General features: G+C 38.0%; 1 protein-coding gene across 1 annotated transcript in view; it reads right to left on the bottom strand.

The window, feature by feature from the left end:
* The window catches only part of SLC2A13 (solute carrier family 2 member 13), a gene marked incomplete at its 5' end in the record, with an annotated part of 284,652 nt that overhangs the window by 132,735 nt on the left and 135,616 nt on the right, over positions 1 to 16,301 (bottom strand). The window contains 1 exon segment of the mRNA XM_014454075.2: positions 11,533 to 11,641. Within this exon segment, the coding sequence (XP_014309561.1) occupies positions 11,533 to 11,641 (109 nt within the window).

Genomic DNA, 16,301 nt, shown 5'->3' with positions numbered 1-16,301 from the left:
CCAAAGTAGAGTTCTCATTCTCAGTACTACAACTCGCTGCCCTTGTCGACAACTTTGCTGTTTCTACCCTCTCTTTTATATGCCATTTCATCTGCCATCAGGGTCTGGCACCTACCTATACCCCTACCTGACCTGAGCCTTGAGAACCTGGGCCTTCTGAGCATCTAAGGACAGTGCTATGGGAACGCTGGGGCTGAGGAAAATATACTTGGAATCTTGATTTGTAACTTGGGAGTTTTCCTATGACAGCAATGATATGATTGTTTCAATATTGCAGATATGGCAAGGCAGGAGGGATTTTGTGTACCAGCTTAACATAGCCAAAGCGTTTCTATTGGGAAATCATTCTTCTGTACTTCCAATTAAATTTTAAGTCCTTAGAAAACAGACCATTAGTAATTTGGAAGTGGACTCTGTAAAGATAAATGAAAGAGAAAAATACTGTCCCACAAAACAAAGAGCCAGAATACAAACACCTAAAAGAATAAACACTTACTCAAATGTGCTTGTTTGCATTTTGCCCTAATTACCAAAATATTATTATAGTTTTAATTTACTGTATGTAATATTATATTATTATTATAAAATCATAGTTTTATTGAGGGTAATTCATGGATCCTTCATTTTGTTACTCATGTAGTTCAATTTTCCTTTCCTTAACCGATCTGATGTTTCCTCTTACTAAGCTGCCAATAGACCCTGCACAATCTAGTTCATTCCCCTCCTAGGAAAGGTGAAAGAATAACTCAGAAGTTGTATCAACACCTTTCTCCCACGCTGGCTTCAGTCCTGTGTTTTAATGGAATGAGTGGTGTGCAAGTGTGATTTTGATTTTACCATGTTACTCCAGTACTTCTCCCACTGTGAGGCTTGCCAACCGACAGAGATTCAGGTAAAGAGAAAAATAGAAAAAATAATTTTTTCTCAGTTCTTTAATCAATTTACTCCAGATTTGGAAAAGTCCCCACTTCAAATAAAGGCAGAGTACAATATGACTACATTTCTTTTCTTGACTACTGAAGCACGATGAGTAAGTAATCCAATGTTTCAAATGACCTCCAGAATACTTAGCTTCCCATCTCTCAAAACTTCAGCAAGTGTTTATGGTAGAAAAAGCAGCAATGGGTGCATGATCATCAATGACATTGTCTGCCAAAGGGAAACGCAACCATGTATTTGTCTGCATTTCCAATGCAACCAATACTTCCTGAGGGTCTACTGTGTGCTGGGTACTGTTTAAAGGTGAACAAGACAGATGAGGGTTCTACTCTCGTGAGCTTAATAATAATGAACTGATGTGATACTGATGGGAGAAGGTGTCTATTTCAAGTTGGGTCAAGGACTATCTGAGGTGGTGACATTTATATTTAGAGACAAGCAGAAGGAAAAACAACTGCAAAGTCTCTAAGGTGGGAACAAACTTAGAGTTTGGGAAAAGACGATGTGGCTGAGACCTAGTGAATGGTGGGGTGAGGGAAGGAGATGAGAAGGGTGGACCACATGGGAACCAGATGGGGACAGTCTGTGTTTCATGGTGAAGAGCTAGGTCGACTTTAAATGAGAAGGAAAGCTACCAGAAGTCTTGAGTAATAAAGAGTTAAGATGGTATTTCTATTTTTCAAAGGCCAATCTGGTTGCTCTGTGGAAAATGGCTTATGCAGGGTAAACATGGAAATAAGAAGACCAGTTAGGGGATTGGCTATTGCAATAAACCAGCAAGAGGCAATAATGGCTGTAATGGCTGATGGTTGTGAAGATGAAGACAGAGGAAGGACATGTGCTCTATGATACAGCTGAGCCTCCCAAACTTTCTTGTTCCACAGGGCTTTATTGTCTCAGTAATTTTTTCATGGCACCCCAAAGCCAAACAAAATACCTAACGGTTCTGTGTATTAAGGTACAAACTACTTAACAGAAGGAGCCTGAGCATGTCAATGTTTCCCTCACAAACTTAAAGTATCCCACGGCTCCCCTGTGAGGAGGGTCTTGTGCCTCTGCACAGTTTGGGAATTGTGGTTTTGGAGCTAAGAATTACTGAAGAAGTGGATGTGGGGAGTAAGAAGAAAAGCAAATTCAAGGTGATTCCCGGGTTTTAGGCCTGAGCAAGTAGATAGGTGGTTTGCAACTCACCGAGATAAGTAAGAACGAAGGAAAACACAACCACCAAGGTAACACAATTGGTCAGAAATATGGTAAAATTTGACTACAGGTCTGACACCAAATAAAATAATATAATAAATAATAAGCTGCTATGAGTTAGTCATATCAGAGTATATTAAATACAATATCTCATTTAATTCTAACAACATTATTAGTACATCTATTTCCAAAGACATCTACAACATACTCCTCTGAGCCCTCTTAGCTGATAAAAGTGAGAGTAAGGTGTTGGCAAATGACAGTCTCATTCACTTAGCTGCAAATTATCATTTTTTTAAAAATGAAATGAAGGTCTTAGGGGTGAAAAATAAAACAACATTTTACAAATGTACGCAGCAGTTGTAATGACTACACTATATTTCTATTCCTAAAATCGGAGCAATCTAATTGCCTGCCCTCACCTTGATCCAGATCAAAACAGGACGTATACAGGGAAAAGTTCTAAATGGAATAATAATTGAATGTTGACTCCTTAGGGCAGGTGACATAACCCCAATGACCTTGATGGAGCCTGGCCATGGAGAGTAGCAGGGAATGTGGGAGAAGGGAGAGAAGACACAGTACAAGAGGCAAAGTGGTCCCTTGAAATCTAAACTTTAATGTGAAATTTAACTAGTGCAAAAATTCTGCACTTTATAAAGAAAACATGCCTACAGGATAAATTTAGTCTTGCAAACAATCTTAGATGCATGATTGAATTTTTCAAATGTACGTATGATAAGGGGCTGAGGGGAAGAGTCCTAAGGAAGCTGAAGAGGATCATTATAAAAGTGGTCTTCTATGCAGGAAACCAAAGTTAAAACTGCATGGCTAAATCTACTCTATACATTTTCTAGTACTGTGTGTTTTCACAGAAATGGAAATAGAGCTCCTTATATTTAGTTCTGCATATTTTAATCGGCCCAGTAAAAAATAATCTTATCAAAATAAACGAAGATGTTCCAGCAAGAGACACTGTTCATTTTTCTCCCTGCCATGAATGACTGTCATCAGACTACTTGTCTCTGCATCAAGTAGCTTAATAGCATTTGAAATTCTGCAATTCAACAGTCACAGGAAGCATAATCACAGACTTGAAGTCACTAACTTTAGCTCTTCAGTTGCCCTGACAAAGAAGGAACCAAGAGATGTGACTTGCAGAATTTTTGTCATGGAATCTTCAGCGTATCTGTAAATCATTAGAAATGTCATTGTAGTTTGTCACTAATTCTAAAGATCAGGACCCTTTTGGCAGTGGTTTTGAAAGATTCTATTCTCAAATTTTGAATTCTGTGGCTTTTGTTTTCCTACACCATATCTAAAAATCAGTTAAGGAACACACTCATACAGTCAGACCAAGACAGATCCAATAACAACCATGCAATGGTCCCGGCTATGCACAGAACAAAACCAAAACTAAATGGTCAGAAGTAGCTAAAATCTAGCTCGCTCTCCTGGGAGAGGACTTTAAAGAGGGCAATTTTATTGTCTGTATGGTCTTTGGGGAAAAACAGATACATAAATCTGCAGCTATAATAAAGTATAATAACTGTTATGACAGATATCTACCAGAGTGCTATAGGAGGCCAAAGGAGGGTCACCAAATTAGCTCCTGGGTGTAGGGAGATGACATGTGACCTGAGTTTGGAGGTCTCTTAGGGTAAGCTGGATATTTCAGCCAGGGAAAATGGTACATATGAAGGCACTGAAGCCTGGACTGGTTTTAATCATCGCTAGAGGATAGGACGTTTTGTATAGCAGGAGGCAGCACATGTGGGAAGTGGTTGAACACAAGGTAGTGCAGAGATGAACAAAAGTCAGGCCATGAAGGGCTCTAGACTTTGAGCTCTGCTAAAGCTGTGGGGATCATTAAATGATTTCAAGTAAAGATGGAATATGATTTGATTTTATTTCAAATAAGTTCACTGGAAGAGATAAGAAGGATGAACGAAGGGAGGTATGATTTAAGGCAGAAAAGTCCCCTACAGTGTTACCCTACCTCCTGGCTTCACCTGTATGGGCTAAGGTAAGTCCACTTTGATTTTTTGTTCTTAGGATTTGGGAAAATTCCATAACCTATTGTAGTTATGGTGCCAGTACAACCACATATGAGCAAGACCAGAGGGAGATCTCAAGAGAGAGAAGGAAAGAGGATGCTACAGCCACAGAGAAGCAAGGACAAAATACCCTGTGGACACAGAGGCTGAACAAGTGTCTCCAATTTCTGGCTCCAGCCCTTGCCAGGTCCAGTGGTATTTCCTGCCTTCAGTCCCTATGCCCTCAATGTAAATACCCTTATTTTTCTTAAGCTTGATTGAGTGGGATGCCTTTACTTGCAAATACAATGAGCCCTGACTTTTGAAGCAGGGCCTGAGCTTGAACAGATAATGAAAATAAAGAGCATAGCAAAGATATGTGACCTTATGAATGTCAAATTAAAGGAAATTGCAGCTGTTTGAATTTGGATGGGCTGGCTCCCCAGCTACAGTCTTGGGCACCACTGGTCACCCCAACACTGACCTGGGGATGAGAGGAAGAGGGGCATAGTTGGTGGGAAGTGACAGGGATTCAGTTTTATTCATGTAGAGACTTGTGAGAGTATCCACGTAAAAGTGTCCAGCAGTTGGATATGGTTGTGCATCTCACAGGAGTTCTGATCTGGAAATGTAGACTGATCATCTCTAATATGTGGATGGTAATCAGAACCATGTGAGCGGACAAAGTCTCTCAGTAGAGCTGGGAGCCAAAGCCTGGGGAGCACCAACATTAAGGTGCAAATTGAGTAGGAAAAGCCATGAAGGAGACTCAACATGAAATGCTGTGATGTGCCAGTAAGACAAACATTCTTTTAAAAGAACCACAGCCAAGTGAGGAGAGCTCAGCTAGCGGAAGTATTAAGAGGACAACAGATGTGAGTGTGGAAGAGGAAAACCGAACTCCCCAACCTCCTCTAAGTACCTTCTGTCTGGGAAGCATTTTGTTGTTTCATTTCATCTTCAAAACAACCTTTCAAGGTAGGTAACAGCATATCCTTTTAAAGATAAGGGAGAAAAAACAAACGTTCTCTGGGGATGGGCCACATGTCTATTTCTAATCTCTGAAGAGCAACTGCCACTTGTTTGTTTAAAAATGATTTAAAATTTGTTTAAAGATGAACTTAGAAAGTAAACATTTCTATACTTTTTTAATAGTCTACACCTGGAATTAAGCAGACTGGTTACCTTCAACCTCATATATGATTTGGGGGGCAGGGTTCTGCTTTACTGGTACAACTAGCCTATTTCCTGGGCACATCCGTGGATTTCCTGCTGCTAGTTCAACTCATTAACAACATCTCCATTTCTTCTACTTATCATTCAGAAAGACATATGAGTCAGAGGTGGGCAGGCAAGGAAACAATCTTTTCACATTACCAAAGATACTCTGGGGAACACAAAATCATTGTTGCTGACACTGTACAAATCATGGAGGTAAGTCTCCAAAAATTACCACAGAACCTTAAATTCACATCTAACTCAGAAAGCATGCCAAAAGAATTTGACAATCTTTTGACATAAAACACCAGTACTTAGCTACAGTTCCCTCACCTCCTAAGAAGGCATCGTTAGCTTTTATTATTCAAAGGTCATGGAGGTCTTTTCTCCCTGACTTAAACTTTACATAAAAAGAACACATCTAGCCCAGCCGGCGTGGCTCAGTGGTTGAGTGTTGACCTATGAACCAGGAGATCAAGGTTCAATTCCCAGTCAGAGCACATGCCCAGTTTGCAGGATTGATCCCCAAATGTGGGGTGTGCAGGAGGCAGCTGATCAATGATTCTCTCTCATCATTGATGTGTCTATCTCTCTCTTCCTCTCCCTTCCCCTCTGAAATCAATAAAAATATATATTTTCTTAAAAAAGAACATGTCTAATAGTGAAGTAGACAATACTCCTTCCACATCAATAAGTTAGAAGAAAACCACTATTATGATTCCCTTCCTATAGCTTGAAAATAGAGACATGCATGAAAGAGAGGTATAATAATTTCGTGTCTACAGAGGATGCCACAAATCCTGGATTGAAGGGTGTGAGACAAAGAGGACGGGTTAACTGTGGAATGTCCTTGTGTTCCACAAATGCCCTGGAATTTCTAAACTGCAATAGTCAGCGAAAGGGAAATAAAAATGTGGTCTTACCATATAAAAAGTTAACATCTAGGACAATCATAAGAATGCACTAATAAATCTTCCAAAATACATTTTTCTCTCTTAGAACTAAAATTGATCTCCTACAGTCTAACTTTTCATCCAAGAAAGATTTAAAACATTTCAAATGTTTTAACTTCCACTTCTACTTGAAAACTCCATTTTCTCTCTTTCAAATGTACATTAAAGTCCATCTACTTCACTTTAGAGGTAATTAGAATGAAGGCAATTAACTGACATGCCTAAAATCCCACAGTGGAGACAGACCTTGGAACTAATTCTCTTGATTCCTGGGTCAATATTCTTCCCAGCACATTAAACTCATCTTTCGAAAGAGTGAACCATGAACCTTACCATTTTCTCCTCTATTCAGTGGTGTTCATTCAATGCATACAAATGACTGAAAATACTCATCTTGAAACATTCCAATGAGATAAGCATATTATCTCTCAATAGCTTTTTGGATTATGTTCAGAGTCATATTGAGGAGGCAGAGAGGGAGAAGGCTCGCATTAGTGAGCTGGTGCTTTGGCCCACTTACCCTGCCTGCCGTGGTTCTCTGACAGGAAAAGCTCACCTCTGGCTCAGATTTACAACATGAGAGTGCATAAATCCCTATTCTTTTCTTCTTATTTCCTGTCACCTTTATTTCTCTCTACATTTACCACCGCTGAGCATGCCCGCTTGTTGTGCCATGTTTCCTAATTGCATGGTAATTTCTTATACGCGGAGAACTTGTTGGAAGAGCTCTCCACAAAAATGGAACAGATTAAAAAATACTGCACTTATGAAATTAAGTTAATTAAATATGATTAACAAACATAAATGACTCATCCAACCGCCAGGCTGGCTTGCCTAGGAACTCTAGGTCAGGGTATAAGGCACAAGCCTTCACTAGGTGCCAGCAGGTGAAAGAATGTGATTCCTGAGATGGATGCAATTTTATTAGCACACAAACAGTCATTTTAGATGTTTATCCTTGGATAGTACTGAATTCCACTAACTGATTTCTTACCTTACATCACCCAAGCAAGCTTTAAACAGTCAGCTCTAAGCACTTCAGGTGTTCTACAACTAAAGGGCAGCCCCTGTGATCTGGAGTCAGAAAACCAGGCTCCACCCTCAGCTTTGATACTTAATTGTGTAACAGTGAACAAGTCACTTCACTCTTTAAGTGTCAGCTTTCTTACCTAGAGAATAAGGAGAAGAACTGCTCTGCCTACCTGACAAGATATTTATGAGGATCAAGAGAGATCATGTCTATGAAATTATTTTATGGTCTTATATATGTAAAGGAGTAAAAATGTTTATCATGACAATAATTAATAATTATACTATTAGAGGGGCTAACACTTTTTATCCTATTTTTCCCTTTTCTGTTAGTATTTGTTGAGTTAATACATGCTACTGCAGTACCTGGTATTGAATGATCAATAAATTATAGCTATTAACATTATTATTATTACAAGGGCATATTTTCCAACGCTCTTTATTTATCTCTTGTAAATACAATAGAAGAAATGATCTCCCGAGGATTCAGGTAAACCAGTTATGGAAGTAAGAATGATCTGCCCAATCAATACAATTGCTCATTTCTCACCCCTACCTTAAGTGGGAAAGGGAAGAGTAAGCAGAGATGAACTTGGACACATGAATCAAAGAAGAGTAGATTAAAAGTAGAGAACAGGGGAGGGTGGAGGTAAGGGGGAGAGATCAACCAAAGGACTTATATGCTAGCATATAGGCCTAACCAATGGACACAGACAACAGGGGGGTGAGGGCATGAGTGGGGGGTAATGTAGGGATAAGGACACATATGTAATAACTTAATCAATTTTTAAAAAAGTAGAGGACAGGTATAGAGTATCCTAAAGCAGTCTATTCCCCCACAATCCTTTTTACTCTTTCCCCCTGTTTACTACGGATTTTCTGTGTAACCTTAAAATGAGTCATTTAACCACTTGGTCTTTCTCAGGATACCTTCCACCATTCCAAGATGCACTGATTATATGTTTATCAGAATACATCAAGATATAGCTTATTATAAGTTTCCTCAAAAGAAGAAAAATGCTAACAAACCCAGATAGAACCAGGTCTCTCTCTCTCTCTCTCTCTCTCTCTCTCTCTCTCTCTACCTTCCTACATAATCTCTCTCACACACACATTTTTGTTATGGTAATACTGTAGGAAGACTCCATTTATAAGTAGTCATCAGATAAAAATTTTTAGACATAAAAAATGGAAAATAATTAACATTATAATAGATCACAAGAAAAGAATTTCTTAAGAAAGTTTTCTTTATATTAATGATCAACACTTTCATCTATCACTCCTCTCTCCTTTTATGTGAAAATATTTTATTGGTCTGTGAGATACAGTGGAATAATATTGCCACTTTTACATCAGGAAAGTTAGTACTCCATTTGCTCTATTCTTTATCTCCTGTGAATAGAGAATAGCCTATTCACTGCATGTTTGAAATTAGCGATTAAAATCATATTAGGAAATTGCCTCTTCTAAAAGTTAAATGTAGTTGTCTATAGTATGTAATGATTTTAAAAACGTAAAAGTTCTCTGTTAATGGGATAAAGGATGATAAGTTATAGCTTAGGATATAAACATGAATTATACAAATAAAACACATAGACATATACATAAACACAATATGTATTTACATATATATTTTCATGGTACAAGATGAGAAAATTAAATATTTCAAGAAGAAAACCTATGTTTTTGACTGAGATAGAACTGAGATAGGTCAGGGAGAGAGAAAGAATTATCCTATGAGAAAGAGAGAAAATTAAACATAATAAGATGATATAAGGCAATTTTAAGGATGACTTACCTTTCAATATTTTTCTATATTATCTTTCTATGAACTTTTCTTGGTGACAAATAGTACTCAAAATTTCTCATGTTTCAGGTTCACACAAATTTGGGGGAGAAATATGGATTTTATAAAAACAGTTCAACTTCTACATATTGTTAGATTTGGGCTGTGAATATAGAAGAGCACTGTCTACTTTACTTCCCATTTAAAATTCAAGAAAGAAGTTGGAAAGAGTAAAATATACATAATGAATTATCAATAAAAACAAAACTCTGAATTAACATAACATTAAAAAATAAAAATGTTATAGTTAATAAAAACAACAAAAAGTAAGCTATTAGGCTCCAATTAAAAGATTATTTTAAATTAGAAGAAACAAAATTTATGATAATATTACATGAGGGTCCCAGATTAGTTATTTTCCATCCAGATAATGACAGTAGTGCAGACTATTACAATGAAATTAATTTATACTAAGTCTTATGGATTTAAGATATAAATTCTGAAATTGTGTGCTATTAATAACCACAGTTATTTATCATTGGTATCATATCATTTAAGTGAGTAGCAGATTTGCATCATGTGACACAATCTAAGTTTAAACATCATTTACCTTATTTTATTCTTCCTACTTTCTGGTATAAATACTCAACTGAAGCCAAAGCTGTATGACACATCATGTAACATTTGTGCTAAGCAAAGAACATTAATGACTATCACAAATCTTAAGGAGTATCAGGATCCTTATATTCACATCACTTGATCTCACTGTGAAAAGATCAAGGGTTTGGAGAAATGAATGCTTTATTAACATTTGAAAACCTTAATCAATACATTTTATACTAAATACTAAAAGTGAACTAGGACAGTCATCTCACTGGCCTCAGCCACCACCAGTCAATGAGAGCTGGCTGATGTAATCTCTGTTTTCCAAAAAAGTGCTACAAAAATTCATTTTCTATGCTTTTAAACTTGTCAAGTTTAAATGCCTAGAAAAGGGCAGACGAAATGAAAACGATTTTCAGAAAAAAAGACATTTTAAATTAGGTTGATAACCTAGATATTCACAGTTATTACTGCAATGCATTATTGGAAAATGTGATGTTACAATTCTGTACCATCACCCACTGAGGACTGTGGACATATCTCAGAACAGTCATGGTGGGTCACATCCAGAAAACAAACGAACATGCTAATAAAAGTGAGGAAAAATGAAAGGAAATGTCAGAAAAAGGAGAGGATCAAATATTAAAATTGTAGTCTAACAAGGATCATGATTAAAGTCAAATTCAACAAGGATGTGGATGTATTTAAAATGCAGTTTCTTAACAAAACCTGATTTAATCTAATGAATCATTGGTCCCTAATCATTATTTCTAATAATCACTGAAAAGAAACTCACTCTTCTCAAAATATTAAAAACAAAAAATTCATCTTATCCCAAATAATTTAAAGAAAAATATCAAGAGTCCCAAATACATTTAAATGGTTTATCAGGCAAATTTTCATTATATATAACTTGTATATGATTTTAAACAACAGGTAGGAGCAAAAAATCTTCTAAGACTCAGCACTTTTTCACCCTACAACGAGTTTTCTCAGCAGAAATCATGACTTTTCTCTAACCCAGGATCTCAAACATCTGCTCCATGGAAAACTAGAACAGTCCCAGACTTCCCTGATCACAATTTGAAAGTATACATTAAACTGTGAGTTTATAAATGAGTGTTTCCTTTACTAGCCTATATACTCTGTGAGGCCAAGGCCATATCTACTTTTTCCCCTGCTATGTATCTAGTACAAAATAGGCCATCGAAAGCATGTTTAACACTGAATAACTGAAACATAGTAGAACCCCCTACTAGTCACCCCACTTCACCCCCAACACACATATAACTTTGGGGATGACTCTGAAAACTAGAAAACAGAATTCTTGCACCTGCTCCACTTCTCTGCTCCCTCTCCATCCCCGGTCCACTGTACTCTGGCTGTAATAAACATTATTTCTATTAGTGCTCTTATCCCATTGCATTGTAATTGCCCCCAAAGTTGAATTTTTGATTTGACAGTGCTAGCATCAAGAAATGGCTTATGAAAATAACATATTCATTACTTCAGAATGTAAGGAAGAACTGGATGGCATAAAAGAGAAATTGTATGAAATCAAATAAAGCCAATAATCACAACAAACAAAATAAATCACCATCTTCTAGTTACAAATGAATAGGATTAAAAAAGTATAAAGTTAAGTATCTTCCAAAAGGAAAATCCTATACATTTAATAACAACAAATCACCAAGAGTCCTATTCTTTTTTCCATATAAAATAATACCTTCATAATCTTTTCAGTGAAAACCCAGAAAGGAATACATACATGACAGTGTTAATGCCTGAGAGCTGTTGGAACATCTGTAGGCCACAACCCACAATCAAAGCTCGGCGAGTGGGGGGGTAACTCAGCATTCTGCAGATCACGGGTCCAGCTTTTTAAAAAAGAAAGAAAAAGAAAGACAAATCTATTATTTTAAGTTCCCATAGTAATTTATCCCATAGGATACATTTCCCCAAATTTCTGTGAAATCAACATGCCTTGGAATTTCAAAATAGAACATATAGACTTTTGCAGAAATCTGGGTACAGTGTACTTTTTAAAACAGACATACATCTATGCGAATACAAGGAAGACCTACATAACTCTAAGTGTCAGAAATTAGTCTTCCTTAAATCTCTACAAGCTGTATTAACTACTCTTTGTTCTTCTACTTCCTTGGCAATTAATTCTTACTTAAAATCCACTCAATGATGAACTACTTACAAAGTCATTGACAAATTGCTTTAATCATAAAAAAAATAGCACTCATTAAAAACAATTAAACAACGAACAGAATTCATTTGACTAAAGCAGTGATGGCGAACCTTTTGAGCTCGGCCTGTCAGCATTTTGAAAACCCTAACCTAACTCTGGTGCTGTGTCACATATAGAAATTTTTTGATATTTGCAACCATAGTAAAACAAAGATTTATATTTTTGATATTTATTTTATATATTTAAATGCCATTTAACAAAGAAAAATCAACCAAAAAAATGAGTTCGCGTGTCACCTCTGACACGTGTGTCATAGGTTCGCCATCACTGGACTAAAGTAACAAAATTCTTTCTAATCTACTCAACTAAAGTTGAGAAATTTGGCATGATATCAGACTTTGTTATGGCTATAGTGGATATTATTAATAAAAGTTACCAAAAATAATAAAAGAAAATTAATGTCTATTTTATATAGGTGTGTGTGTGTGTGAGTACATACACACACACACACACACACACACACACACACACACACACACATATACAGGTTTTCAATATGGTGTAGATGGCTTGGCCTCTCTATCAGAACTCTAGATCAATTCTGGAAAGCTGTAGATATGAACCACTGAGGCCTTAATAAGGTGACTAACCTAATTGATGTACACCATTTGGGCATAATTACTAAAAGTTCAATTACACCTTCAAGAGGTATTCTATATACTGTCCTCATGAGGCCAGCGTGGACTCTAAGGATCTATGTATTCCTGCTATTAGAAGACATGGCCTGAAATCACTGGGATGTTAATTGCTTAATTAGAGGCATTTTTTTCCCCTGGAGGCCAAGTTTCATTAATGAACTCTAAACCAAGACAAATTAAAATCCAAGGAAGTCTTACCATTTCAGGATTCTTTTGGAAATCTAATATTCCAATTCACAGAAATGGAACAGAACGTGCTGATGTCTTAGAAATAAAAGTTATTGTGGGATGTCAAGCCAGGGTATTAATTAGAACTGAGTATTATAGGAGTGAGAATATTCATCTCTACATTGGTGTGTTACTAATCACATGCAAACCTATTTCCTGCAAATGATTGTGTGTCTAAGTGGTAAGACAGGACACAGATAGAGAAGCACTGATAGTCACTCAAAGCTCACTGTGGTGCCAACCCATTTAGAAAGCTGGCTGAGAGTATTCTAAATGTCAAACTGCTTCAGAGTCAAGTGAGGCAGTGTTAAAACCTAGAAAGGTTGTGTGAAAGAGGTAGATTTGGGGAGCTTTACTGTAATAGTATTAAACTATTATCTGGATCAATTGATGAGCGGGCCTGTCTGCAAATTCAGAATAAAAAACCGTACACGATATCATAAATATCTACCTATATCCATAAACAAAAAACTTCAAATAAAAAAGATTACCATTCACCTTGAACCACGGAAAACTTAAAAAACAGCAATTGACAACAGAACAAAAACAAGCAAAACCCCCTTTCAGGTTTTAGAGGCTTCCACATATGAGAAACTGGCTTTCTTCAATAAACCTTTTATAATCTTTGGATAGCTGCATCTACTTTTACTATTAAATTGTTCCATGATTTGATGGACAAACTAGGTAACACTGATTTTGGAGGGAAAAATATTATGATAAAATTATGGCAAATTAGGCTTAAAATCTGACTTGCCAAAATATCAAGAGATAAACTATTACATAAATGTCACATTTATTTTCCAGTTTTGATAATCTTGGCTTGAACTTTCTCTTGCTTTGAATTTCTTGTTAAAATAAACAATGGTAGCTCTTTATTAGATTTTTTTAAAAGGATGAATTTGGTCATAGCAGTTCCACATCTGATTATACATAAAATTTAAAAATTTCCTTTCAGTAAAATCATAAACCTAGCTTTATTAGGCAATAAAACTTAACAAATGCAAACTATTATTAACCTTTATATCACAGAAGCTATGAGACAGAAGAAAAAAATCAAATGTATTAATTGGTCCAATGTTCATAAGTGAAAATTTAAAATGTCACACTGTACTTACTACATTTTTTTATTTTTCATTAAAAGCACTTCGTGTACACAAATATTTCATACTTAATTTTTAAAAATTTGTGTCTCTGAAATGCAGAAATTCCCACACAATAAAAACTAAAACCTCTAAATAACCAAAGTAGATTGGAAATGCAAGACTCAGAATATCCTATATAATAAAAGGCTAATATGCAAATAGACTGAACAGTGGAGCAACTGAACAACCAAACAACTGGTTGCTATGATGTACGCTGACCACCAGGGGACTTGGCAGCAGGTGGCAGCAGGTGGCAGACTGTGGAACATGGTGGGCGACCGCCGTGGAGGGATGGTAGAGCAGGTGAGGGGGAGAGCCAGACCAAGGCATCAGGGCGAGCCTCTGGTGGTTACTGAAAATTTTTTGCTCCCATGTGCCATGGTCCTGCCCAGTGCATGCACCTGCTGCCAGCACCAGCCCCACTTGCACTCACTGCTGGTGCCTGGCGCCGCCCTGATTGCTTGGAGCCATCAGCTGGTGCAAGCAGTGGCTGCCGGCCCCGATCGCCCCTCAGGGCTTCTCCACCTGCCCCTGCTTCTGAGGGGTGATCGAGGCAAGCAGTTGCCTCTCACACCTGCTGCCGGCGACAGCCCTGCTCGCACCCGCTGCCGGCACTGGCGCCAGTCCCGATTGCTCAGCGCCATCAGCAGGTGCGAGCAGTGGCTGTCGGCCCCGGATTCCCCTGAGGGTTTGTCCACCTCCCCAAGCTCCTGAGGGGCAATCAGGGCAGCAGCTGCTACTCGCACCTGCTGACTGCGCTGGACCAGCTTGCACCTGCTGCTGGCGCCGGCCCCACTTGCATTCACTGCCGGTGCCATCAGCACATGGGAGTAGTGGCAGTGGGAACGGGGCTGCTGGAAGATAGGGGACTGGGGGCTGTGGTGGGGGGGGGGCGGGCGGGGACATAGAGGATGGGCCAAGACCCGCCCCTGTGCCCATCGCAGCCTCAAGGCCCACAGTTCCTTGCAAGGTGCACGAATTTGTGCACTGGGCCCCTAGTAACATAATAAAACAATAGATGTGAGAACCCAAAATGGGTCCATCTGTTTCTTCATTCTGAGCACCTCTCACTAAGTACTTTCACAATGGTTGTCCAGCTGTGGCAGGGGCTCTGGTGGCATAGATGACAAGGACAGTCCCACAAGTACAGCTGTTCCTGGGGACAGGTGTCTCTGAAGTACTGGGCCTACAGAAGCCTCTCCCGGTATGATTAAAAATGCACCAGGACATATTTTGTATATGATCCTAGCTTTTGATTTCCATTTCCAGTCAAAATAGAATAATAGTCACCAGTTACCTCCAACATGAAACAACTAAAACACCATGCAAAAAATGAATGAAATGATATTTCTCATGATAAAGGAACAAAGGATAGTGACTCCTAAGATTCAGGAAAGAAATGAGATGAAACCTACAACCATCCAAGCTTAATGCCTTGAAAAAATGTCCAGGCTGCAACAGAGGGAGGGGAATCAGGCAGATCTTGGTTGTTTCCATGAGCTGAAAAGATGCAGCTCAGAATCCAGGGATGCCACGGGGGCTCCAGTTCACAGGGAGGAGGGCCAAAGAGAGAGATCCATGGGAGAGGACCATAGCGATCTACAGCCCCCCCCCCCAAGTATTCAGTTGAGTGCTAAGGAGTGGATATATGTGAGGAAACTACCAAGGCAGGGAAAGAGCCAAAGAAAAGGATTAAAGAAATCAGCCTCAGGAATTCACATGAGTCTGGGAAAAGGACCTGTTCTTTCCAACCAGAGTGAAAACCTAGACCAGTGATGGCGAACCTTTTGAGGTCGGCGTGTCAGCATTTTGAAAAACCCTAACTTAACTCTGGTGCCGTGTCACATATAGAAATTTTTTTATATTTGCAACCATAGTAAAACAAAGACTTATATTTCTGATATTTATTTTATATATTTAAATGCCATTTAACAAAGAAAAATCAACCAAAAAAATGAGTTCGCATGTCACCTCTGACACGCGTGTCATAGGTTCACCATCACTGACCTAGACCATAAGAAAGAGTATTCAAGAGGTTTTACCTCAGTAATACTATAAATTTAGTCTTAAACACTGAGTGAATAACATCTAAAACAGCTTAAAAGCAAGACCCAACTGCTTTCAAGTAACATAGAATAGCGTCCCAGAACAAAGTTCAACAGTAAGATAATAAAAATTTACAGTATCTGGAATATAATAAAAAATCACCAGGCATCCCAAAAGACAGAAAAGCACAATCTGTAACAACAAGAGGATTAATTCATCATGA

Source organism: Myotis lucifugus, unplaced genomic scaffold (genome assembly GCF_000147115.1).
Source record: "Myotis lucifugus unplaced genomic scaffold, Myoluc2.0 scaffold_30, whole genome shotgun sequence".
Lineage (NCBI taxonomy): Eukaryota > Metazoa > Chordata > Mammalia > Chiroptera > Vespertilionidae > Myotis > Myotis lucifugus.
The sequence above is the reverse complement of the archived record's forward strand: the minus strand, read 5'-3'. Positions and strand labels throughout refer to the sequence as shown.